General features: G+C 53.4%; 7 protein-coding genes across 7 annotated transcripts; 4 read left to right on the forward strand and 3 right to left on the reverse strand.

The window, feature by feature from the left end:
• Positions 1-551: 551 nt before the first annotated feature.
• PG985_010219 (uncharacterized protein) lies at positions 552-3219 on the forward strand (the record flags this gene model as incomplete). Its single annotated transcript, XM_066829987.1, has 6 exons — positions 552-768; positions 836-1160; positions 1213-1804; positions 1859-2566; positions 2625-2682; positions 2735-3219. The coding sequence occupies 6 exons, from the start codon at positions 552-554 to the stop codon at positions 3217-3219; spliced, it is 2385 nt and encodes a 794-aa protein (XP_066682377.1).
• Positions 3220-3702: 483 nt separating this feature from the next.
• PG985_010220 (uncharacterized protein) lies at positions 3703-5767 on the forward strand (the record flags this gene model as incomplete). The annotated part of the gene is made up of 4 exons (XM_066829988.1): positions 3703-4526; positions 4600-4626; positions 4756-5375; positions 5457-5767. 4 exons carry the CDS (start codon positions 3703-3705, stop codon positions 5765-5767), a joined length of 1782 nt encoding a protein of 593 aa, XP_066682378.1.
• A 477-nt stretch (positions 5768-6244) lies between these two features.
• On the reverse strand, positions 6245-8809 carry PG985_010221 (uncharacterized protein; the record flags this gene model as incomplete). Its single annotated transcript, XM_066829989.1, has 1 exon — positions 6245-8809. One exon carries the CDS (start codon positions 8807-8809, stop codon positions 6245-6247), a length of 2565 nt encoding a protein of 854 aa, XP_066682379.1.
• Positions 8810-14179: 5370 nt separating this feature from the next.
• Positions 14180-16057, forward strand: PG985_010222 (General amino acid permease AGP2; the record flags this gene model as incomplete). Its single annotated transcript, XM_066829990.1, has 4 exons — positions 14180-14673; positions 14744-14894; positions 14971-15381; positions 15437-16057. 4 exons carry the CDS (start codon positions 14180-14182, stop codon positions 16055-16057), a joined length of 1677 nt encoding a protein of 558 aa, XP_066682380.1.
• Positions 16058-17835: 1778 nt separating this feature from the next.
• PG985_010223 (3-hydroxy acyl-CoA dehydratase) lies at positions 17836-18716 on the forward strand (the record flags this gene model as incomplete). The annotated part of the gene is made up of 2 exons (XM_066829991.1): positions 17836-18129; positions 18360-18716. The coding sequence occupies 2 exons, from the start codon at positions 17836-17838 to the stop codon at positions 18714-18716; spliced, it is 651 nt and encodes a 216-aa protein (XP_066682381.1).
• A 427-nt stretch (positions 18717-19143) lies between these two features.
• PG985_010224 (uncharacterized protein) lies at positions 19144-20836 on the reverse strand (the record flags this gene model as incomplete). Its single annotated transcript, XM_066829992.1, has 4 exons — positions 19144-19436; positions 19599-19907; positions 19954-20005; positions 20639-20836. 4 exons carry the CDS (start codon positions 20834-20836, stop codon positions 19144-19146), a joined length of 852 nt encoding a protein of 283 aa, XP_066682382.1.
• Positions 20837-22797: 1961 nt separating this feature from the next.
• On the reverse strand, positions 22798-24606 carry PG985_010225 (rna recognition motif containing protein; the record flags this gene model as incomplete). Its single annotated transcript, XM_066829993.1, has 6 exons — positions 22798-23035; positions 23091-23344; positions 23408-24004; positions 24116-24280; positions 24381-24390; positions 24542-24606. The coding sequence occupies 6 exons, from the start codon at positions 24604-24606 to the stop codon at positions 22798-22800; spliced, it is 1329 nt and encodes a 442-aa protein (XP_066682383.1).
• Positions 24607-26102: the final 1496 nt, after the last annotated feature.

Below are 26102 nucleotides of genomic sequence, written 5' to 3' on the forward strand. Positions count from 1 at the left end.
GCATGGAGACTAGCAAATAAGTCTATAGAGCATCGCGCCTTTGATGCAAACGCAATACTTGATCTCACGCGATTTACTTATCATACGTCCAAAGCAAACGATGTGAAATGCATCAGCTGAGGTTTATACTGTACGCTGCTGGGTGATATATTGCGAGCGTCCCCACGATCTGAGTCTACAAGAAACATACATTTCTTCCTAAAGGGCTGGTTTCTCTAGCGACCATTTGTAAGATTATTATTATTTTGGTATACGAATAATAAATCAATCATTTAGTTGGCCTGCGTAAAAGCAAGGCAAGGAACTCTTGCCGTGTGTGGAATTTGGAGCGAGTGCCGGAACTAACAAGCAACACTGTGCTTTCAAAAGTGCAAGAACGCTTCCACTCTCACCCGTGCAACCTAAGAAATCGCGTTCCAGCGCGTTCAGTGATTTTGCTGCTATCCCGATATCTACCGAACCCAGCAGCATGTTCCAGCGCACAAGTCCGAGCCACCCATCCGTTTGAGCATGACCAGACCCCGCGATACGGCGGACTTAGTGCTTGAATAATGGCCGAGCCTATCCAGCTAGGGCTCATGAGCCACACTGTGCTGGACCCCAAGATACATGATGGCATGCTCACGTACAATCCCACCATCGAGCTCTTCGCCGGAGCGGCAGGCTCCAAGACTTTGCAGATCTGGCGGTCGAATGGCCAGGTCGTCGTGAAGAGCAGCCAGCGCGGCGAGAAAGAGTCGGTGCAGGCCTTGCGTTGGAAGCCCAATGGTAAAGTTTGACGCATCCCGTTCATCGCATGTCGTCCGATCCCCCCATGTTAACCGCTGTATGCTAGGCCAATTTCTTGCTGTCGGATGGAGCGATGGGTGCGTCAGACTCCTGGGTCTGGAGAACACCAAAGCCATCCACCAGATTCCTGTATGTGAGGCTGGCAGCAACCGTGCCATTACGTATGTCGGCTGGGCGCAAAACCGCACTGGCAGGCGGCCGTCTCCCCAGGCTACCGAATCGGTGACTGCAACCTTGCAAGGCTTGTCACTCAGCGGTGCCGACGAAGGCGACGGCGAAGATGTTTTGGACTTGCCGCGGGAACTGACGTTCCTCGACATCGAGACGGCACTCCCCAAGATTAGTCCCCTACCTGCGTCTGGTGGCTCTGGGTAAGCCAGGTCTATTTCCCAAACACATGCGATACGAACTAATGGTGTACAGCGACGACATGTATGTCTTCACCACCAGAGCTTCTTTAGAGTTTCTGTTCCGTCCCCTCTCTCCAGGGAGCAGTGATGAGGTCGACGTTATGATCGTTGGGTCCGATGACGGATACGTTCACCTTAGCATCTACGACTCCTTCGTCATCGGGTCATTCCAGTTCAAGATACCAGGCCCGTCTAGTAACGATGCTGCCATGAAGCTTATAGCCCATGCATCTCACCCGGATCTCTCGACACACTCGCTCGTGTTCCAATCAGCAGCAGATGGCGGGTCTAATATACTATACGTAGTCCCTTGGGACTTGACGTTTATATATTCCTCTCCCGAGAACCTTTCTTTGCTAGCTTTCAAAACAACGACTCTGCAAAAGCTACTCAGATATGTTAAGCAGGTCCAGTTGCGCATGTTGTACGAGTGGCAAGCCACCAGAGAATTGCCAAGCAAATTCCTGAACAGTATCAATGAAACACTGAAAGAGGCCGAAATTTACGGAGAGATGGATATCGGACAAGCCATGTACCATTCGGTTGTCACAGGACATACCTTCCCGGAAGTGAAGGAGTGGCTAGTTGACCAGCTAGCAGAACGCGTAAGATTTACCCTCTACTCCAAGCTAAGATGTCACTTTACTTACATGCAACAGGGCCACAAACGATGGGATAAAGCGGTTGTTTCTGGACTAGAAGGGCTTCGAAGCCTTATACATGAGAACTTCCTGCCGTCGCTGGAACGGATTGCCCTCATATTAAGCCGTTTGCTTGGCATAGCGCGGTTTCACGACTCGAAACACGACATTGGTTTCACTGCGGCACAGGTCACCAAGGTTATGGACATTGTGTCTTGCCTGATGCTGGTAGGGAACAAGATCCTTTTATTGGTGATGGAGGAACTGGAACTATTCCACACTTTTTCTACCTGGCTCCGGTTCGAGATCGACCGGTTGGCCTCATCGACTATATCCGAAGATCTGTCCGAGAAGGAAGCCACTATGGAGCATGGCAAGATCCTGACGTACATTCAACAGTACATGAAGGCAAGCCCGCTAAGGGCGTATCTGAGTAGCGTCTCGCCGGAAGACTCGGGGAGGGACTGGCAACAAGCTGAGGATGGGTCGTCTGTGCTGGAGATGCTCGACAAGCAGATCCGGGCTCAGGAACTCGGCCAACCTGAAAGTGGTGTTCTCCCCCAGGCCGAATTCCTCGTTGATTATCTGATGGACAAGGCGAGCGCGGTGTTCAATGGGATCGCTGAGGCCGAAAGGCGTAGCGTCCGTTTCGGCAAGCCCACGAGGATTGAGCTAGAGAACCGCGTGTCGAAGCTCGATGTCAGCATGTCGATCACTGAACACGAGGTAAGTCATTCTTTCGCCTGCGCAGTACCGCCTTCTTCATTGGCTAACTCGATTCAAGAACGCCATCAACAGTTCGACTTTCACAGCTGTGACACAGGATGAACAACCTAATAATGGTAAGATCCAACTTCGATATTATCTGGATCGCTCCTCTAATCCGACCAATAGTTCATATTTACCGGACGGAGGTCAGTGTGGTGAATGGAATCAGCGGGGCCACTAGGACATCCTACTCCTGCTTGTCACTCGGAGAAGCAAAGATCATTGACATCAAGTTCCTCCACGGGGATTCCCTGCTTGCACTGATATCAGTCAACAGTAAGTATCACTTCACTATTCCAGGCAGAAAGACAAAACTGACGCCAAACACCCAAGACGAAATGCGCATCATTCGTATTCCGCATCAATCTGCCGAATTGGGATATGCAGACTACGTTGCGGGCCAATCGACAATGCCGCACGTACTCAGCACCGAGCAAGTGACCAGCGTATTCCCGAACATGATCGTCCCGGCTGATGGTGGATGGGATCCTGTTCAAATGGAAATCAGAGGAATAAGTAAGCAGAGAGGCCGTCTGCCAGCAAGAGTCTGTCTCCTGGGAGAAGATATGCAGCAATATCGGGTCCTAAGTCTGCCCGAGAAGTTTGTCTAGAGGATAGATACCTATCATCTACCTGACCGACGAACGAGGAGTGGGCTAGCGGTGTGCCTGAGCGACATGGGGGTGTATATCTTTTGCCGGTTCCAGCTAGTGTGTTGTGGGATTGAGTCCAATTTTACCCCAGATCATTCCTGGTAGGCTTCCCCCGCATACTACCTTAGTTCCCCTAGACCGAGCCTGTCGGCGTCAGCTCCCGCCTCCAATGACATAGTGGGCAAGCTTCCGACGGTTCTCTCTCAATTGCCGAGTGATGCCCTTTTAGCAATGGCTTGACTCCCCTTTTATCTGAACTATTCAACATGTCCATGTACTCTTAAGTATTGACCGTTGCACTGTCATCATATTATATTCGAGTAACTCATCAAGAAGTGTCTACAATAACACTAGGATTGCGGTACACGGTAGGCGGTCGCAAAGTAGTGATTTCCGGACAACCCCTCCTCCAGAAGCCGCAACAAAAGTGAGGTCATCGTCATGTCCGGAGCCACCTCGCGCCTCAGGAGCCTTCTTGGGCACCTGGGAGGTCCCCCAAAACCGCCAACACCGGACCCTGCTTCAGCTCCTGCGGACAATACCGATGAGTACACCCACAACCACCACATCCACCAGCTCTCGCCCACCTTCTTCCTGGAGCGGGCGGCGTCCATCGAGCCCGACGCGACGGCCATCTACCACGTCACCGCCAACAACCGGGTCCTGCGCCGGTCCTACCTCGAGTTCGCGGACCGCGCCCGCGGCCTCGCGTACTACCTGCAGAAGCGCGGGCACCGGCGCGTCGGCGTCCTGGCCACCAACACGCCGGCCTTCCTGGAGAGCATCTACGGCGTCGCGGCCGCGGGGGCTGTCATCGTGCCGGCCAACTACCGGCTCAAGTCGGCGGACATCACGTACATTTTCGACTTCGCCGAGGTCGACTGCCTCATCGTCGACCACGAGTACGTCGAGCTCCTGGACGAGTTCCGGCGGTCGCACCCGGGGGTCCCGCTCATTGTCGACGCGGACACGGACGCGACGGAGGGGGAGCTCGGGGGCGAGTTCGACGAGGCGGTGCTCGAGGGGCTGAAGCACGATATCGCTCAGGGCGGCAAAGGGTGGGCGGGGCTCTATTCGCAGCGGTGTCCTGGTCACGATGAGGATGCCACGATTGCTATTCCCTTCACGTCGGGGACGACGTCGCGGCCGAAGGGCGTCGTGATGACGCATCGGGGCGCGTACTTGGCCAGCTTGGCGAATATTATCGAGTCGGGGCTCAACTACAACGGTACCGGTCGGTGTAGATATCTCTGGACTCTTCCCATGTATGTTCCTTCTTATCCCCCCGACAGAAGAAGACAGCCAAGAAGATAAATTTGATTGCTGACTCAGACGCAGGTTTCATGCTATGGGCTGGACATTCCCGTAAGTTCTCATCGTCATCTCTGAAAGCAAGGGGCGATCGACACGACCGCTTGTTGACCATGTTGAATTTGAGGAATGATTATATGCCACTGACTCAACGCAATATCTAACCTTTCTGTCTTCATCTAGTTGGTCGGTAACGGCCGTGAGAGGAACTCACTACTGCCTGCGGAAGATCGACTACCCGCTGATCTGGAAGCTCCTGAAGGAGGAGAAGATCACGCACTTCAACGCGGCCCCGACCGTCAACACGCTACTGTGCGCCAGCCCCGAGGCCGAGAAGCTGCCCGAGCCCGTGAAGGTCACGGTGGCGGCCAGCCCGCCGACGGCGCACCTGTTCGAGCAGATGACCAACCTCAACCTGCAGCCCGTGCACGTCTACGGCATGACCGAGACCTACGGCCCCATCACCAAGGGGTACCCGATGCCCGCGTGGGACGCGCTGCCCCTGCCCGACAAGTACGCCAAGATGGCGCGCCAGGGCCACGGGTTCATCACGAGCCTGCCCATCCGGGTCGTCAAGACGGACCAGCCCGACGACGGCGTGCTGGTCGACGTCGCCAAGGACGGCAAGGAGATCGGCGAGATCGTCTTCTTCGGCAACATCTGCGCCAAGGGCTACTACAAGGACCCCGAGGCCACCCGGAAGCTGTTTCTCGGGGGCGGCCTCCACTCGGGAGATCTGGCCGTGTGGCATCCGGACGGGAGCGCGCAGATCCAGGATCGGGCCAAGGACATCATCATCAGCGGTAAGTCTCACAACAGCACCCCAAGAACACAATAGTTCGCGCGTATAGTTTCCGTTCTAACCTAGCCTGACATCATACTAGGCGGCGAGAACATCTCCTCCGTGGCGTTAGAGAGTATGCTCGTCCAGCACCCGGACGTGCTGGAGGCCGGCGTCGTGGCGGTCCCGGACTCGCACTGGGGCGAGCGGCCCAAGGCCTACATCACGGTCAAGGAGAGCCGGCAGCTGGCCGGCCAGGACCTTATCGACTGGGCCAAGGGCCAGAGCGCCATCAGCAAGTTCATGGTGCCGCGGGAGGTCGAGGTCGTCCCGGAGCTGCCCAAGACGAGCACCGGCAAGATCCAGAAGAACGTGCTGCGGGAGTGGTCCAAGAAGGGTCAGCAGCGGACATAGATAGAGTCGGTGGTGTTGTTGTTCGTTTGTGTCAATTGGGCATGCATGTACGTTGAGTTTTAGCGAGTTGTAGAATATCGCTCTGTCCAGTTGATGGACCATATTTAGCATGTAAAGGATTTCTGCACCACATGCAACATCATCTCCTGTGAATGGGCGATTGTAGGATTCACAGGAGACAACCACTTGGAAATTACAATCCTTCCAGGCAGTTTCGTTCCGTATAATTCAACCCGTAAAATCGCTATAAACCAACGTAGAGTATTTGATCTGATGCTAAAAAACTAAGGGTATTCCATGCGCTATGACTCCACACGACCACCCAGATGCATGCTCACTGTACGACTATGAAAACCATTGGATCCCCCTTTTCCACCACCCGCCGATCCCGGCTCCGACCACCCCTGTCTGACGCCTGTCACAGACGGGGTAGGTAGACAGCTATTATTACTAATGATAGACCCCAAGAATCCCACGCTAACGTTTTGCGTGATTCCGAGACGCATCCTTCAGGAAACCCATTAAGAAGTCCCTATCTGCAGGGGTCAAAGGTGTCTGGCTGCCACGCCTGCTGCCGAGCGACGCGCTATCGCCAGCACCGGAAGCAATAGAAGCAACGCGAGACCGAGGTCGCATGTTCTCACCCATAGAAGCCGGCTCCTTCCCCTTGCCGAAAAGAGAGAGGAGGCTACTCTTCTGTTCCGCAGTGGCCTCCGGACGGGCCTTGAGCATTCCGCTAGGTACGGGCAGCGCCGCTGCAGAAGGCGCCCCCAGAGACATGGCGAGATTGGAGGCGCTCGAGTCGAGACTGGTGCCATACGGATAGCCCACGGACCGCGCTGGCGTTGACTGCTGGGGTTGAGGGGATTGCTGGAATGAGGGCCCTGTCTTCTTCCTTGATGCAATAGCAAGAGCTCCGAACGGAAGATTCAGCTCTGGGTTCGACGCCTGAGACTGTCCATTGTGTTCGAGACTTTGCCTTACTGCAGTGGCGGGTGACACAGATTTTTCAAAGGCTGGCACAGCCGCAGCAGCAGTAAGGCCCAGGGGCGATCGGCCTTGTGGCATAGTCTTCGTGGCATCGGTCTGCTTGAACATATCCAGAAGACTTGACTGGTGTTTGTTAAAGGATCCAACGGGATGCAAATTGTTGGATGGTGTGAACTGAGGGCTGGCTGGCCCAATATTGACGTTCTGAGAGAAGCCTTGGGGCTGCGGAGCATTTTGGGGTGGGCCTGCTTGCTGTTTGGTATCTGGCTGTGGTGTAGTGCCCTTGAACACACCCAGCAGGCTCATCGAATGTGCAGAAGGCTCAAGGCTTCTTGGTTGAGGTGGGGTTCCGTGTGTGCCAAGAGGGCTTTGAGGCTGATACTGCCGGTACTGCTGATTCTCCTGTTGTTGTTGCCGGTGTTGCAGCTGCTGCTGTTGATGATATTGCCGTTGCTCTAGATGATGCTGTTGCTGCTGCTGTTGCTGATACTGCTGCTGTTGCAGGTGTTGCTGTTGTTGCAGATGTTGCTGTTGTTGCAGATGCTGTTGCTGTAGGTGCTGCTGACCAACATTAGCTCGGTAGCCTTGCGGTGGGCCAGGAGCGGCCATCTGTTCATGCGCTGCCGGCGTTGGTGGCGCCATGCTTCGGATGAGTACGGATTGCTGGACCTGGGGAGGCTGAGGCTGTGGATGCATGAGCTGTGGTGGCTGCTGATTAGAGCTGTGACGGGGCGACACCATGATCTCTGGCTGGCCATTGTAATTTGTCGACATATGAACCTGGGGCCGAGTCACCTGGTGTTGTTGATAGGCTCGGTTCGATTGCTGCTGTTGCTGCAACTGTTGTTGGCCAACACCAAAATAAGGTGGCTGTCCCTGTGGGTAGGACAATCGTTGCGTTGGATGATTATGAGGTGGTGTGCGGGGTCGAGTTGCTTCGGTGAAGACCTGATCATGCGGAGTATGAGGATACGGGTGAGCCGAAGGTGAGGCGTGGGTATGTCCATTCTGGCCCGTCGATGGCGCTTTGGCTTGCAAGATGGACATCAAAGCAGCCCCAGCGTTCACATTCGACGTAGCACTGGGACCTGGCGGCATGCTGTATGCATCGCGAGCACCGGCACCATTCGAGCCTGGATCTTGCTGATATCCAGAAGCTGGTATAGGAGGCGGGATCTCATCGAGGTCGAGGTGTTGGTCGTCCTCGGTTAGAGCATCCTCCTCTTGTATAGTAACAGGGAGTTGCTGCCCAGTCTGTCTTGTAGCTTTGTGGGCATCGCGCTTCTTCTGTTGAACTACCCATTTCTTCAAGGGAACCAAGAATGGTGCGACCATGTAGAACTTATTAGCGTTCATGGCAGCTTCCGCGGCGTTGCCCTCACCGCGACCAACACCCTTCTTTTTCCTGAAAGCTGGTAGGTCCTGCAACTTGTACCATTGGATTTTGCCAATCTCTTTTCTAGTTTTGGGTTCGAAGACCGTGTCCGTGGGCACATCCCGAAAGACGTAAAGACGCATGTGCTGATCGCGCATAGTGATCTCGATGTACTTAACATTGTTGTCCTCGGGAACGAGACCGGCGGCACGAACATCGAAACCCGTCTCTTCAAAAACCTCACGGATGGCGCAGTCTAGGTCGTCCTCGTCCTTGTTGATCTTGCCCCGGGGAAAGCTCCAGTTTGCATTGCTTTTCCAACCCCGGACAAGCACGGTGCTGTCCATCGCGTGATTCATCATGATGGCGCCACGCACCGGCACTCGAGTCTTGTATAGCACAAACTCATCAAAAGCCTGCATGTAGCTATCCTCACTGAATGAGGCGAACAGAGGACAGTGCTGGAACATACGGAGGCAGAAGGTGCGTAACGACATGTTCGGCAAGGTCGGATCTAGCGGTCGAATGAAGTCTTCGTAGAACCAGTGTGCCTCCTCAACTTGAAAGCAGATGCGGGCGACAGACTGTAGGTCTTCCTGCGGGAGGTTTATTATGAAGCGGACGCATAGATCGTCCAGCCAGTCTTCGAGAGACATCTTTTCCTGAACCTGAGACATGATGGATCGTGTATTTTAGCATGTCCACGGCAAGGCGCGACGAGGGTTCGGGTGTAGGAAGCGTTGGACGCGATTGTCAAGACGGAGAGGGAGGGCTCATGCGTCGGGTGTTGTTGGTTGGCGTCACAGTCAGCAAGCAAGCAGGGTAAATGAAGCCAGCGATGCCGCTTGGGAGAAAGAGGTGGAGTAGGTATATATGACAATTGGAAATTGAATCCAAGATGTCGGTAGAGGTGAGAATGACTTCTCCCAACTTGAGAAAGCTGACGGCTGATGTCTAACGATGCAAAAGAAGGATTCAATCAGTTGGGCACTGATGGGGCAAAAGGCACGCGGGGATGATTGGGAGCGCGGCGCAGGGCAGCTTGAGGTTGAGTTGACGAACAAGACGATGGTCGGCCTCGTGTTGACGTGGAGAGCTCTGAAGCCAATTGTTTCCCTGCGTGCAAGGCAAGCTGGCTGGACGGCCAAGCTGGAGGTCGAGGATGTGGGGGGTAATGGGTGGTCGATAAGATAAGGTCGGGTGTGGCTTGAAGCCGTCGTAAGCCACCATCGATTGTCCTGCGTGCATCCTGCTTAGAGCTTGAGCACTCAACTTACCTAAGTCTTGGGTACATAGTGTGCGCGCGGCGCCTAATGCAGAATCGACTTTTAATCGTCAATATCGGCTTTTCACATCGATTTTCAAAATTCGCACGTGAACCGGTTTCTGTCTCCTTCCTCAGGCCTTCTGCCCAGGCTCTCTACCTTCTAGCGGCGGAGGCTGGATCATGGGCAGGTACCGTACAAGTACGTCAGCCGTAAGCAGTACATACCCGACATACTTGGAGAAGTAGGTAAAAGAATGGACACAATTGCATTAGAGGTGGCAAGCACCAGAATTAGCCGTTTGCTAGTTATGCTGTTCCCCAGTTGCCAGCCCGATACGCCGTGTCCTCCAATCGGTCTGTCCCCAAATGCCTGTAAATAATTGTTCAAGCATGTCGGTAATGGCGTCCCCGGGTCTTTCATTGTCTGTATCTATAGTAGAGAGGCCCAGGGTGTTTTGGTTGCGATCAGATGCTACGGTTTTCTAGGTAGCATTCATTCAAGAGGCAACTTGACCACTCCTCCCCAAATGTCGTCATATGGGCAGACGCTGCAGTTTCCCAGCTGGCACCACAAAACCTGCCCAGTATTGCTGTGCTGGTCACAGACGAAGTTCTACCGATCAACGATCTGTCGGATTCTAAGCATGCCCAAGGCTGCCCGAAGTCTAAGTTTCCTGCTTCAGTAATTTTAGCTGGGCGACGATCAGCGGTCAAACCACCAAGGGGGTCTCCGAGCCAATTCCACTTCCTCTCATCCAACGCGGGTTAGATTGAGCGTCCCCCAACGCCCCCAGGCCCGTCGGTCCTTGGCACAAATGTGCCTTTCACGGTCATCCAATTGCCCCTGGAAACCTTGATCAGGGTCTCCCAGGTCTCTGTGAAGTTCAATTGAAGATCGCACCTCACGTAGAGAGCCGTAACAGAGCGCAAGCCATGAGCGCGTAGATTAAAGCTTCTCGGAAGAACCCTGCGGGAAACTGAATTGATTCCTCCAGTCGTGGCCCCTTCCCCTTCGGGCAGCCGCGCTCCTCTCCGTCGTCGGGGCCTTCAGGGGGGCTGCGAGCATCCCATCTCCAGGGTCATGCTGAATAAGGACCGACATGCCATCTCAATCAGCCGGCGCTTGGAGATATTCAGTTTGCTCACGACTCAGATGGGCCACAAATAATAAGTTCAAGGTCGCCGCAGCGCAACTCACAACTCATTGCTTACATGGGCACCGGGAAAGCTTTTGCCGTTCAAGCCACGCCATGCTGTATCTGAACGCATCGCCGTGCCCCTCCTACGACGGATGATTGATGCGATCTCATTCCGTTTGGTTTTGGCCACCGCAAAGTCGAGAGCCGAGGGAGCAGAATCCAGTGTTCAGTAAGGCTAAGACGAGTAGCGTCGTCGTATGCGTGGCAACGAGAGTAATGTCGGATTCGTTGGGAAATGAGCTGGTCGGCCGATGTTTTTGCCAGTTTGTACACAAATACACATTTGTCAGCTCGCTTGCCGTTCATGTTAGTAGCGAGCCAGGCAGCATTTCAAAGCTCGTGAGGCCGATCTGTGATCGAGGACCGAAGCAACCATGAATGCAACCGTCGTCCCACTCAAGTAAACAGGAAAAAGGGGGGGAGGCTCTATTTTGTATCCAATGTTACCATGCTGCAACCGGGTTTCATGCATGTAGGTAGACCGAATAGTCGCAGGTTTGGCGGGCTCGCTCAATTGACAACTCACGTGCCCTCCCAGCCTCTGCGAGTGACGAGGGAGTCGGGCGGGAAAGGACCAGGTGATCGAGTGCATAAACCGCGATGGGCAGCGGTTAAACTCGGTTGCTCGGCATCGAGTCGCCCGTGGACCAAACGTCACATAATGGAAGGGGCTAGCAGCTGGGCAGAAACCCCTAGCGCTTAGCTCCATGCACCTACATACGCATTTTTGCAGTCCGCGCCGTGGCGGTGATCAGAGGAACGGGGCAAAGCGGACCCTCCGACTCGGTGGTGGGGCCGTAAAATCCTTCATCCCGACCCACTTGTGGCCTCATCTCCCGACTGATTAGCATTGATCAGCCAACTGAACCGCTCGTCTCATTGGACGGCTACGACTTTTCCCCCCTAGTCACTGGCCCCCTTGTGCCATCTGGCTAGTCATACAAACCAAGGTCTCATTTGTATCATTACGTTATTCCTTGGTATATTTGCCCGCCATGATCTTGGATCGTGCAATTGTCGAAAGTCAGGTTAGGTACAAGCCGTCTGGGAAGTGTTGAGGTCATGTCCACTGAATGGCCCTTGCACAAGCCCAGGCAGGGCCCGTCAGTTGGCATTGCAACCTGTATTACTTACATCCCCATTAGCCAATCAGCATTCAATCGGTGACTACTACTGGTACATACATCATATACATGTATCGCAAAGAGTGGCTTGTGGCTTTTTAACTGGCAGCTAGGCGTTTTACTTGCTCGGGTTCTGGAAGGGACGGCTTGGGCACCGGGCTGTTCCATGTTGTGGTTAAGCTACCTTCACCTCCTCGTAGTGCCGTAGTAATTTTGTGTGGTCAGCCACCTGAGTTCTCGGCGCTACTAAGTGTAGCCTGCATTTTTGGGCTTGGGCTGTGCACGAATACCCCCTCATTCGCACAATGCTTTGGGCTGGCATTGGAATTCACCGAGACGCTGTTACGGCTAACATACATACATGTTCCTTGTCCGCAATGCGGTCAGAAGGCTCAAGTGTGGGCTTCTGAGTGACGGTGGTCGCTAACTTGGGTGTTTCGGCCTCAAAATTTTATTAGATGGGCTCACTGTATCGTTGCCTGCATTCCCAAAAAATAAACCCTTGCACAGCTATTTCCATTACATACATGCATCCGATTTACCCCCCATTTTCAGATGTTTTTCTTTTGGTATTGGCCAATTGCGGTTGATTTACTCGAACCACACGTGATTGAAAATGGTTTTAGATTAGGTGTCTGAGCAAAGAGAAAAAAGGACAAACTTGATCAACAGCCTTACCCACACCGGAAATCTTGCAAGCTGCAACTCTGTCCACAGGCAGGCCAGCAGGCTGGGCTTTTTGGGCGAATTTTCTTGTTCGGCGAGTCCGCAATTCGGTTCCGCATGGTGCAACACCGCCCGCGTCGGAAGCATGCTCTGACATTGGACGATTTTTTGCCCATCATGTATCTACCTCTGGCTGCGTCTGCCACGCACAGTCTGCTCGGCCTCTGGGAGCTGAGAACTGCGAGCCAAGATGGTTCGGCAGAAACTGGCTTGGCCCAGGGCCCAATCAGAGGCGGGTTGGGTTGCAAGGGAGGCTTGCCAATTGCGACATTTAAAATCAAACCCTTCCAGGGTTGAACTTCCAAGACCTGCTAGCTTCGGCGCCGGGGCCAAGGGTCAAATCGTTGTGCGTGGGAAAATCTGGGTGGGTACGAAGCGAGGGTCAATACGTGAACATGCTCGTACCAAAATAAAGGTGGATGCCCCGACTGGTACCTACGTCATACTCTCTGGGGGTGGAAACCGCCTGGTGTCTTGGTTTGGATTTAGTCCAGGAATCTTCCCCAGACCGACAGGGAGGAAGGAAGCAGGAGAAGTCGCAGTAACTTGTCAGGTAATGAATGGAAGGCAGAAGGAACAAAAGACGGTGCAGGCCTAGTGGTCTAGCAAAACCCGTCAATTGGGCTTTTAATTGAATGCATAGGTTAATTGCGCCAAAATGCCAGCCAGAAGAGCTGGCAGCCCGGCGGCTGGTTCATCGCATACCGACTACGTCTTTTCGCCGAACCCTCTCTCGCTCTTCCCCTCTACTCTATACGTACTACGCCCTATGTACGCTATGATACGTGCGTACGATGAGGATCTATCTGGCTGCACCACACAGTGACCACTGCAGGAACTGGCCCCCTGTCCAGCGCAACCCAGACTAAAACATTTGGAACAGTTGGAACGGGGAGAGATGGGCCACTGCCAGCCACGCTTACTACAAGAGGTCATCTTCCAGTAGATGCACGTTCCAGCGTGGGGTAAGTCAGGATGCGACCAGGATGCGAACAGGGTATGTTTCTGCTGGGCAAAGTAAAATGGGATTGTATTATTTTTTATCAGTTACCTTACATGGGCGGCCATTTACCCATGCATGTTCCCTCTGCACATGTCGCTAGTCTGGTTCGAGGTTGTGGTTTTTTTTTCCCACCCACACTAGATAACGCGACAAGCGCAGTCAGCTTCGGATCAGCCTCTCGTAGCAATCTGATCATAGGCCCAGACGCTGGACTGGCTCTGATAGGTTGTTCACTCCCATTTTGGTCAGTGGTCCCAGTCGGCTCCCCCCTCCGTACCCTCTCCGCTGGCTACTGCACGTATGTACCGTACATCCTGCTCTACTTACAGCGGTACCCCCCAACCCAACGGATACTAGCTGCCAGAGGAAAATACAACACCCCCCATCCCTGCAGCTCCTGCCCATGTCCCCCTGTCCATCCACTCTTCCCATGATTGTCCAATCCCGTCGCCTGCGCGCGACTCTGAGGGCGAGAAGAGGGAGGTAACGCAGGTTAAACGACAAATCCCAGGCGTGCGCATTGGGAGTATCCAAGAGTGGTGCCGTCCTTTCTTTCTCACTCTGCAAGCAGGCTAGGTAACATACGTAGGTGGTGGGCGAATCTTGGAATTTCTGAATCTGCATAAGTACGCCGTCTTCCCCGTGTCGGTTCCCCGTCTGGAAACCTTTCCTCTTTCACTCTTCTCACCCATCCCATCTCGACCTCCACCTGTCTCACTCGGTACAAGATGGCTCCCTCCTCACACAAGTCCGAATCCAAGGAAGCCGGCAGCGGCTACCTACGGAACTCCGATGATGTTGCTACCGGCCACCTCGTCGAGAACTCCGACGGCCTGGCTCGCCGGCTCAACAACCGTCAAATCCAACTCATCGCCATTGGTGGCTCTATCGGTACTGCCCTCTTCGTTAGCATCGGCCAAGGTCTCTACAAGGGCGGCCCCGCCAGTCTCTTCCTCGCCTACCTCCTGTACAGCTGCGTCCTCGGTCTCGTCAACAACTGCATGGCCGAGATGGCCACCTACATGCCCGTCAGCGGAGGCTTCATCCGAATGGCCGGCAAGTGGGTCGACGAGGCCTTCGGCTTCATGGCCGGCTGGAACTTCTTCCTTTACGAGGCTCTCCTGATTCCCTTTGAGATCACTGCCCTGACCATTGTGCTGTCCTTCTGGCGGGACGACATTCCTGCCGCCGCCGTCTGCTGCGCTTGTATTGTGCTTTATGCGTAAGTCCCTTGTCCCCGGATGCTAACGCCACCCCCTCGGAGGACTGGGTGTACTAACACAACTTCCCAGTGCCCTCAACATGGTAGCTGTCCGAGCCTACGGCGAGGCTGAATTCTGGCTCTCCGGAGGCAAATTCATCCTTTGTGTCATGCTGTTCTGCTTCACCCTCGTCACTATGTGCGGTGGCAACCCGCAACACGATGCCTACGGATTCCGCCACGTAAGTTTGATCACTCCCCCGACCGGCAATTTTTGAGTGTTGGTGGCTAGAGTAATTCGCTGACCGTATCACACAGTGGAGCGACCCCGGTCCCTTCAAGGAGTACCGTTCCACCGGCGACTTGGGCCGCTGGGAGGGATTCCTGGCTGCTCTTTGGAGCGCCGCTTTCACCATCGTCGGACCCGAATACATCTCCATGGTTTCCGCTGAGGCCAAGCGACCGAGCGTATACATCAAGACCGCCTTCAAGACCGTCTACTACCGCTTTGGACTGTTCTTCATTATGGGCGCGCTCTGCGTCGGCATCGTTGTTCCCTACAACGCCAAGGCCCTCGTCGAGCTTTACGACGGCAACGGTGAAGGAGCCGGCACTGCTGCTGCCTCGCCCTATGTCATTGCCATGAACAACCTTGGAATCGGCATTCTTCCCGATGTCACCAACGCCCTGATGCTTACAAGTATCTTCTCTGCTGGTAACACTTATACCGTAAGTCCAATTTCTCCCCAACTGCTCGGTTGTTAGTTTGCTGACCTTCCACTAGTATGCCGCCACACGCAGTCTCTACGGTCTCGCCCTTGAGGGTCGCGCGCCCCACTTCCTCCGCAAGACCCTCAAGAACGGAGTCCCTATCTGGTGCTTCGCCATCACCATGTGCTTCCCCATTCTGTCGTTCCTGTCTCTCGGCAGCGGTAGCAGCAAGGTACTGACATGGTTGGTGACCCTGATTACTGCTGGTGGTATCATCAACTTCATTGTGATGTGTGTCACCTACATCTTCTTCTACCGTGCCTGCATGGCCCAGGGTATCGACCGCCAGTCTTTCCCGTACACTGGCTGGTTCCAGCCCTACAGCGCCTACATTGCTCTCTTCTTCGAGATGTGTGTAGTCCTTTGCTTCGGCTACACCAGCTTGAAGCCGTGGAACGCGCAGGACTTTTTCATAAACTACATCATGGTGATTCTGGCCCCTGTGATGTTCATCTTCTGGAAGCTGGTCAAGCGCACCTCATTCGTCAAGCCTCTTGAAGCCGACATCGTGTGGGATCGTCCCATCATTGAGGCATACGAGGCATCCTTCACCCACCCTCCCGTGGGATTCTTCACCGAAATCTTACAGATGGTCGGTCTCCGACGCAACGTCAGGGAACCCAGCAAGGTTTAAAAATTCGAATTTACAGTATACGTGAGAAATGCGTGACGATGGCGTTTGGAATCGAAGATACCCTGTTGGCGCTCTCTTGTCAGAAGAGGCTTGACGCCGCAATGGAATTATTATCGTTAGCCTGGAATTTATCAAAAAAATACACATACAATTGTGCCCAAGTCGGCGAGGTTTCTCGGTGATCTTCTCTCTCTCTCTATCGATCGATCTTTTCCCCCGTGGTATTCTATCGTGTGTCTGCCTGTGTCTACGTGTAAGTGTCGCTTTCCCAATTAGGGATACCAGCTGGCCAAGGCTGCGATGACATGCATGCTAATGCCGCTGCAGAAATCGAGAGAGGGCCAATGTCTTTCTTTGCTTTGGTGTGCCGATTGCCAATGCAAGGAGAATCCCTTCTGGCCATGGCCGAATCGCAGTCATCAAGCCAGCGTGCCGTTTATCCCGCATACATTTCCCCTGAACTGTTCGTTGTTGGCATTGTCGGCGACCCTTTTTACTTGGCGAGCCAGCACCAGCACCAGCACCAGCATGGGGCCCATGGCGGCATGTGGTTCATGGAGATTGCCATCTGTGGGGATCGATCCTCAGGGATCCAATCCATCCCCTTGACACTTGCTACAAGCCAATGATTTGCCTGATTTGACCGCTTTTTGCATTTCTCGTGTGTTTTGAGTTTGGAGTCTTGGCTGCCTGAAAGTTGGCCAAAACCCATGTGGGCATCTTCTCCAAATCCAAAAATCGAAATCCTGGAGAAAGTCGATCCGTGACGCAACCACGGCCTTGGTTTTTTAGTGCATACGCAAGTCAGTGCCAGTCAGGGTTGCTTTTTGTTTTTCTAGCACACGACGGATACTACCGTACCTGCAAGTACCGGCCCTCTTGGCCTACTAACGTTTATCCAGAAGGAGCAGAGGAGTCAAGAGTGTTGGTGTTGGCCAGTCTTCGGTCACCTGACGGATTGCACACCGAAGCGAAGTCAAGATAGACACCGCAAGCCGCTTACTCTAACCGTACTTGGACGGACTACGCCTCAGCTCGCAAGCACAACCACTACCTCGCTGGGTCTGGTTTGTTGATACACATACTCCTCCGGTTTTTCCCCCATTGATGTGGGCTATCTTTACTTGCTGCTACACTACTATCACTACTTATCTACCGCTATCTACACTGCAATATCGGGATCGATCAGTATCAAATATACCTGCCTCTCCATCCACTACCCGTTCCGTACCAGCCAACTCCGCACCTTTAATCTGCGGGAACCAACCCCAAACACACCCCTCCCCTTCTCTCCTGCCTCTCCCCGCAAAATCATAGATACGTACCCTGCGTTGCATACGACATACCTGGTAGTGCTACTGCTGCTGCTGCTGCGCGTTGCTTCTTATCTATTGCCTTGGCCTGCTTTTTGCTCGGGCGGGTCGTTACCTAGCGACTGCACGGTGTTACTCCGGTACATACACGCTTACATAGCTTCTGCACCCCGGGCGCAGCTGTGCCGTGCGCGCCTTGGGGCTGAGACGGACGGGGAGATAAGGAAAACGCTTCCGTGTGCCGCCTTGAACAGCTGCGGCTGGGCTTTGTTTGGATTGGACCAAGAAAGCTGGAAACGGCAAAAAGCAAAAGGATTTAACGGGAAACGAGCCGATCAAGCGGCAAGATAAGCCCAAGAGAGTAAAAGAGTCGCACGCAAACGCGACTCATTTACTAATCACTACCCCCGAGAGGCGGGAAAAGGAGAGAGAGAAGAAGAAGAAGAAGAAGAAAAAAAGCGCACCATGGCGCTCATTAACGAGACGACGAAAAAATGGATCTACCTCATCACCTACAACGCCGTCTCGTTCCTACTGTGGACCTATCTCACGCTCCGCACCGTGAGGGTGCTGGTGCTCGGCCCCGACACGGACGAGTATGATGACGCCGCGGCCGGCAGTCTGTACAGGCAGCTGCCGTTCCCCCTGCTGGCCTTTACGCAGACCCTAGCGTTTCTCGAGGTGGCGCACGCGGCGCTGGGCCTCGTAGGCGCGTCGGCGGCGACCACGGCGCTGCAGATTGGCGGGAAGAACCTGGTGGTAAGTCTCAACCTCACCCTCTCTGTCTTGTTTTTGCTCTATTCTTGATGCATTTCTTTGCGTGCATCGGGTGAGTCTGCATGTCTTGGTTTTCGGGATAACCGGCACCCAGGACCAACGTGTGTGTAACGTGGATTGTGTTTCACTTTTTGCACAGTTTCCCCCAAGAACTGCCCAGAATCAGAGTTACGCCAAAGCGCAGACTAGTGATGCTAACGCCCGCGATTCAGGTCTGGACCGTTATGGCGCGGTTCCCGGAGCTCTTCCTAGGGGCCGATAACGAGGGCGGCCTCCTGGGCCTAGGGGGTGGTGGTGGCCCAACGGGTTTCCTGGGGTGCGTCCTGGCCTGGGGCTGCTCGGAGATGATTCGGTATGCCTTCTTCGTCGGGCAGCTGCTCAGGGGCGAGCCCTTTGGCTGGATCAAGTGGCTGCGGTACAACGCGTTTCTGGTCCTCTACCCGGTCGGCCTCGTCAGCGAGGCTTGGCTCGTCTATCTCGCCCTCGTGCAAGGGGCGGCGGCGGGCGTCGGGCCCGTGTATAGGGGCTATCTGTTCCTGGGGTTGCTAACCTATCTACCAGGTAAGTGATATGCTGCGATATGCGATATGCGGACAAGGCTTGGTTTGGTGGTTCCTGCTTAGGTTTTCCGCATCCGGAAATCGTTTGCACGCGACCATCCTGCGTCCTCCACCCCTCTCCCTTCCCTGCCTGATAAGCATAAGCTTACTGACGTATATCCTTAATAGCTGGGCCATATCTCTTTACACATATGCTAAAGCAGCGCCGACGTGGTGTTCAAAGGAGAAGATGATGTACGGCCGATCAGATCGGCTCCTCGTCGGGCATTTAAAATGTCGATCAAACAAGAGGAGGATGCGATGATAGACGGTGGGATTCATCAACCCAGAACTAGACTTCAAGAAGAATACATATAGAAAAGAGGAAACTCGCATATTACTCATCTACCCAAATCGGGCATGTCCCATATGCCGATCCCTTCAGTGTCCGCCGTTCTTAGTCACCGTCGTCATCGCTGGGTTCTGGTAAGCCCGAAAAGGTCTCAATTGCCGCGTCTGGTATCCATTCCCGTGTGGGTTGGTTATAGTCCTCGGGTTCTGCTCGGGCATTCTGGTTCCGTCGGCGTATGTAGACGTTGGGATGTTGTATCCATATCACGAGTTCGTGCTGCGGGAGGCCCCGCCAGGCCCTCCTCAGGACCGGTACGCTAGCTATGTAGTCGTCGACTACCGTTACATGGACTGTTGTCACCTGTTGTGGGGTGCAGTATACTCGGCGCGTACCGGTGTCTGAGTCGCAACAAGTAGATAGATACATCGAGGGGGGTGGGCAGGTACAAGGAGGCCGACGTCATGGGGGGATGCCGTGCATGCTGCAGCCCGCAACCCCGAGGGGAGGGATCGACAAAAAGGCCGCTCCCGGCGGTAGAGCTACTGTAGGCCCAGGCTCACGTGGTTCTTCTCTGGACCCAGTCAGTCGTTTTTGGTTGGGGGGACGGATATATAATCTGTCCGAGGTATACCGGTAGAATGAGTCTTGTTGATACTGTCGGGCGTGGAACGGGAGGGGAGGGGAGGGGAGGTCGTGGGCTCGGAGCCACCCGTAGGCGGCCGTGGCCGGGGAGACACAAGCGAACCCGACAAGACCGCATATCCACCTCATGCGCACGAGGTATGTTGGGACGGTATTTTTGCCGGCCACCGCCGTCTGCGACTTCTCGTCCAGTTCCCGTGTGGCCATTGAGCGCGAGTTCAATAATGCTATCCACAATTTCCCACAAAGTATAGATTCTGTTACGCCATTTACTTTTTATCCAATCATCAAAAGGCGCGATGGCAGAGTGGTCTAATGCGATAGACTAGAATTTGAATCCATAAGTTCTGATTCCAGGTATCTATTTCCTTCGGGAGCGCAGGTTCAAATCCTGCTCGCGTCGTTTTCTTTTTCTTTTTCGCCAATCCTATAATCCGCACGATGACTTGTTCCCATCGTCTCAGAAGATTCACGTTTGCCCGGAACCGCGAAGTTGTCATTTTTGTCGGCCCCTTTTTCGTCACCTACCCCGGTCACCTGGCTCTCGGGATCTCTCGCAAGCGGATGCAGCACATTTCCTCGACATAGGGCATGCGAGCTCGCCATCTTTCTTCTGGCGCTGTCTCTTTCGTACCATCGAGCTCTAGTAGACGAGCAGCGGTAAACTATCAACGAAGCATGTGCCGCAGGCTATTCCACATCACAAGGCCCTAAGGAACGAGGGTGATAACTGCCCCTTCGGCTCTACCTTTTACGGCATGTCGGCCTTTTGCCAGGTTCATTCTGACCCAACATTAAAGGCCACATGGACCGAACAAAGTGTACATCTGCGATGAGAAACTGGAGGGTGGAGGTGGTGATTGCTACATGATACACATACAGTCGGTCACTGAAAGTTTGCCAGTCTTAGACCCTTGTAAGTATAATTAGCATGCAGAACAGTCATTGCTGGATGTACGATTCGTAGTAGAACAAGGTCGAAGAGCGAGTTCCCACCAGTACCATGGTCATTGGCAATGGAAGCTGCCTCGGCAACTCCAGACTCTCCCGAATCCCTCTGCTTGAACGTAGACGTACCACCCATGGGCCATTCTTGAGGCATGGAGGTGTACGTCTGTGGTAAGGAACTGGAGGGTGGACGCGGTAGTTGCTCCATGATACACATACACAAGAGACCCTGAGTACTAAGCCTTGTGGCTGTGGACCATTGGTGCTCGTTGATGAACTTCGAAAATGGAGTTGCACCTAGAAAGAAATCTTCTTCCCTAAATGGAGTTTTCCCTCTTGACTTGGGTTGCTCAAATACGTGGGGAGCCTTGTAAATGATTGATCAACCGTCAAGAGATACATGGCTTGATGCTTAAACAATTGCGTATCGGTTTCTCTCGTTGAGTCGAGCAAGTACTTACATGTCCATCATTGGCGATAATGCTTACTACGTACGTATGATTGATGAATGTGTGTGTGTGTGTGTGTGTGTGTGCACAGCGTCAGACAGTCAGCATTGGCGCGCGGGGAAAACCTGGGATGGGCCGTCAAGGAGCGGGACGTGTGTTACCAAGACCGGACGGAGTGTGTGTGTGTATACCATCATCATCATCGTGAGCGGCACACCCAAGTTAACGAACCTCTCAAGGTGTGTGTATGTATTTGTGTGTGTGTGTGATGCGAACAAATGCAGTAACAATACCATTCCCGGCTAGACAATCAGACATCGCAAGGGAGGAGGGAAGAAGGCTGTCAGTCGCTTTGCTTCTGCTGCCCAGGGCGTATTATGTACCTACACCCCTTCCGGGGAGAGCGAAGCCACACTACCCCCTCTCTCTTCTACAATGATTCGATCGATTCGTCAACGTCAGATAGCAAGCAAGCAAGTATCCAACAGACGAAATACCTGTCTACGCATATCTTCATGTATACAACGCCACCACCCCCCTTGAACGGTGGCCATGGATGGGACTATCATCGATCCAGCCCAGCCTCGATTCTCACGCGACCGCCCAATTCCTGCTGCACCTCCCTCGAAACATGTCACATCGGATCACACACCTACCAGCCTATCTAAACTGACTAAAGGATGGTTACACAACCCACACCCTGGCCGGGCCGAGCGACAAGTAGCCATATAGCTGATGATATCTGGTTAGGTTGATATCGCTGTCGCCGCCCGCCGCCTGGGTGCATGGGAAGGATTCCGGAACCGAGTTATTTCCATCCTTTTCCCACATAGGAAACTGCCGTTCTTGGTGGCCAATCCTACTGGTCGTCCCCAATTGGCCTGTACACCTTCGCTGATCCACAAGACCACCGAGTTTCCCAACAAGGCAGGTCGGTATCAATGTTTGTCTGTACGTTTTGTTTGTTTCCTTGCGTTGCTTGTCGGCATCTCCCTGGCAAACAACCCCTTTAAGCGCTTAGCGACGAACCCCTACTACCCCAGTTTCGTCTCTAGTGTACCGTATGGCCGGGTTAAGTTGATGGAGAGGCGGAGGGAGATGCCAAGCCATGCATGAATAACCCACAGGGAACCCTCTATCGTTCATATATTCATCGAAAAGACCAACTATCAGCAGTCCGATCACCACATTCATTCTCGGGTTGGAATGGGATAGGTATACCGTAGGTACATTTAGTTCAAGCAGCTCGTTACTTTACCGGTAACGTGACTGATGCGTGCTGGAACATGGCACGGAAGAATACATTGCAAATATCACATCGTCAATTGAACCCAATGAAGTCAAAGGTAGAGCCATTCGAGATGGCTGAAACGACTCGTGTTGTTTCGGAATGCACAAGAACACAGTTGATACTATTTCGCATTTGCAATTTTCCGTCCTTGCCTTCAAGCAACCGTCCCTGTCAGCTCCCTAACATCGAGTCAAAGCATGCTGCTGTAACAATCTTTGACAATTCTGGGTATCCTTATTAAACCATCCTCGGACTCCTCGACGCCGCCCTACAGTCAATAAAAAGTAGCCACAAACTACACGAGACATACGGGCCGCCTCCTCAATGGCTCTGCCTTGTCGGGGGAGGACCCGATGCTTCATGGTCGCGCAGTAGTCGTACAATTAAGGGATGAGAATGAATCGGCTCCGGTTGCTTTCCTGGCACGACCTAAGCCGTCACCCCAACCGTTGTGGATGCAGGAAACTCAGATGAGGTGTCGAACTTATCATCGCTCTCATCGTCTTCATCATCCAGACGCAACGTAGCAAAGCGATTGATGCTCACGGCAGGCTTCTTCGGCGAGGGAACGCGCTGCGGCTTGGGGGGCGCCAGCGGCTTCTGATCTACCCTCAGGGGCTGCGCGCACTCATCCAGATCCCAATCAATCTTGGATCCTTTGTACTTGCTGTCCGTTTTGTTAGCATATCTGTGGAATCGGGGAAGCAACTCGTGATACTTACGCGCGGCTCATCATGCAGGTTCTAGCGAACATAGCGTTATGAACGGAGTTGGTCTTGATGTGGCAGCTGCCCCCGAGAAACTCGATCTTGATCACAATCAGATTGTGGATGTGTTCGAGATCATCTCTGATACTGTCCTCGGTGTGATTTGGATCAACGCGCCGGATGACCATGTTGCGGGTCGCGCCCTGAACGATCTTGTGTGCGACATGGCCAGCAAGATGAAAGTGCCGTTCAGCCCACTTGATGAAGACCTATGAATGTGGTTAGCTTATTGCATGGCAATCGTATTGCAGGGGGAAGCCGGGTTCACCTACCCGCTTGTTGTTGATATACAGATCATAGCGCCTCGAATGGTCGTAGAAGCGTACAGCGTCTTCCTCACGCAAGAACGAAACCATGGCCATGTGTTCGTGTGATCGGATATAAATCTCGAGGACCTGGCCACCGCGCACAGCTCTGGTGACATCCTCGTGCTTCGTGTTGTCGGGAAGTCCAGCCAGTACAACGGTTCTCTTGCACATCCGGGCATATTGAGGTCGTTGGACCTCGGCATGCTGGCCGAACTGGCCAAATGTCTGATGATGGGTTATCTCGGGGGTCAATCCTTCGCCGGAGTACGAGGCCGAGAAGTCATCGCCGGGGACATCCACGTCGGCCCATTGCTGCTGGTTGCCAAACGATCTGCCGCCGTACCCGCCATGATGGCCACCATTACCAAAGCCGTTACCGTTACCGTTGTGCGATGTATGAGTGCGCCCGTCCGCTTTGTGGCTGGAGGTATTGTACGAAGTGTACGAAGTCTTAGAATGGTTGAGCGCGACCCCGCCGTCGTCAGTATTCTCTCGCTCCGGTTTCGCCAAACCACGAGTGCCGGGATCAGGAAGCGGGGCTTCGGCTTCCTGGCTTAGGACCTTTATGCAAGGATTAGTTCCACGTGGGACTTGGAAGCCGGTAGAATGGCTCAAAAGGATCCATCATGTGCCTATCCGTAGGCTATCAGCATGTGGATGATGCGAACTTACAGCGATGGTAGATTCCGTGACGCCGCCATTGATCAGGTTCTGACGAAGGCGGGAGAACTTGTGAGCAATGGAGAGAAGTGTTTCATACTCGACATTCGGGACAATGGTGAAGTCTTGAGCTTGAGCCGCACTGCCATTTGCGGCCGCCGCGAAGTCATTGGTATTCTACGCAAACGGTTGGATTAGAATAGTGTTTCAAATGACTAGCAGATCGATCGAGTCGTATCGTATCGTGTCCTCTGGCATTCGGGGGAGAGAAACATACAACATTGGCCCTATACTACGAGTCAGCCTCCGCAGCAAAAGGTTTCAGTTCACTGTGCCCGCAGGCGAGGGGAAAGCTTCACGATGAGACATGGAGGGGAGGGCTGCCAGGGTCTAGTTTGGGGGCATGCTTCAAGTCCAGGTCCCGAGGGCTGAACTTACCTGCGGAGCAGAGTCTCAAAATAGCCGTGGTCGATAGTAACGGTGCCTGACGTAGCCGCCGTCATCTTGAACTATGGGGAACGTCGTCGAGAGGATCAAGCCGCAATTGACTTGATCGTTCTCGAGCGCGGGTGTGGAATTGATCACAAAGATGGAGAAGGAATGCGGGAGATGGAAGGGAGACTGAGAATAGACGATCGAAAAGAGATCAACCCTAAAAGATCTCCTCCTCCCTCGTTTCGTCTCGTGTGACGCCTCCCTTCTTCCCCATGCAGGCAGGAATCGAGACAAAAAAAGAAGAATGGCCAATGGCAGTGTGACAGATCGTTTGGACCTGCCAGTTGATTCGTCGTTTGGTCCGTTTGGCGGCAACGGCACCTGATTCTGCCTCTGTTTGAACGGAGCTTGGGCTTCAAGCTTCAGCAGCAGCCAGCAGCAGTGCAGTCGCGGTTGGTGGTGTCAGTGGGTGTTAGTGGTGGTGGTGGCCGCCGTGCAGTCGGGGGTGGGGCCTTTGGCTCACTGTTTTGGCAGATAAGGTTGACGCTGACTGCAGCCGCCCCTGCTAGTAAGTAAACCCCTAGTAAACCGGGGCCTCAGAGGGGTCGTTTCCAGGGCACCTTTTCCTCTTCAGGCCTGGAGAGGTTGGTTTGACAACATGCTTAGTGAACGGCGGCAAAGGTTGGCTCTTGGGTTGCCATATCTATCCTCGCTTCTTTTGGGTATTGATCACAGCCTATTTCCAGTGCTTATTATTGGGATTCAATTTTCTATATTCGGATTCGGATTCCCAACACCAGTTTCCAGCGGCTCCATATGCTCTTCTTGCAAGCCGGAAATCGACAAAATGATATGACGAACCAACTGCTGAGAAGCACCCACCAAGTTGCTAGCCTGTTGTTCGGGTCCTGTTTTGATCTACACCTAGCGCCCTTCGCGGTGCCGGCAAGGTCCAACTTTCCAGTCAGTAGCTGGATCGCCAGATGGTTCCCGTACCGTTTACGCATGAGACATTGGAAACGAAAAGAAATAATGATCACAATACGTCTCGCGCTCCTCAATATAAAATACATATTTCAAACTCTCTTCGGGGTTTAATAAAAATTCACGATTCTTAAGCTAATAAACTCCCTTTTTATATAGGGAAAAGAAAAATAAAAATCGAAAATAATATATTAAAGATTTCTAGGTAATAGCAAGTAGTGGTACGTGCGTTTAATTATGAGGAGTGCGAGTGCGTGTTCCTATTGGATAGATGCCTATACGAGTGCTAAATCTTCCAACCTCAAGTTAGCGATTGCCCGTCGGCTTACTGAGCAGATTTCCAAGCAAGACGATTTAGAGCTGCCATGAGCGTGACTAACCTACATACCTACATACCTCGTTAGTGCAGCCCTCAAGGTGAAGAGGACTGGCCCAAGATGCCTTTCTGTGACAACTAAACAGGCGATTGGCTGGCTTGAGTATCTGATACAAAACAGTGTCATGATACTCCGTACAAACGTCAAATGTCGAAGGAACACATGGGATCGCGCGATCAGGTGTTGGATGATACGTGCTCAAA

The sequence above is a fragment of the Apiospora marii genome (assembly GCF_038362585.1).
Source record: "Apiospora marii strain CBS 49790 chromosome Unknown utg000006l_segment0_segment0, whole genome shotgun sequence".
Taxonomy (NCBI): domain Eukaryota; kingdom Fungi; phylum Ascomycota; class Sordariomycetes; order Amphisphaeriales; family Apiosporaceae; genus Apiospora; species Apiospora marii.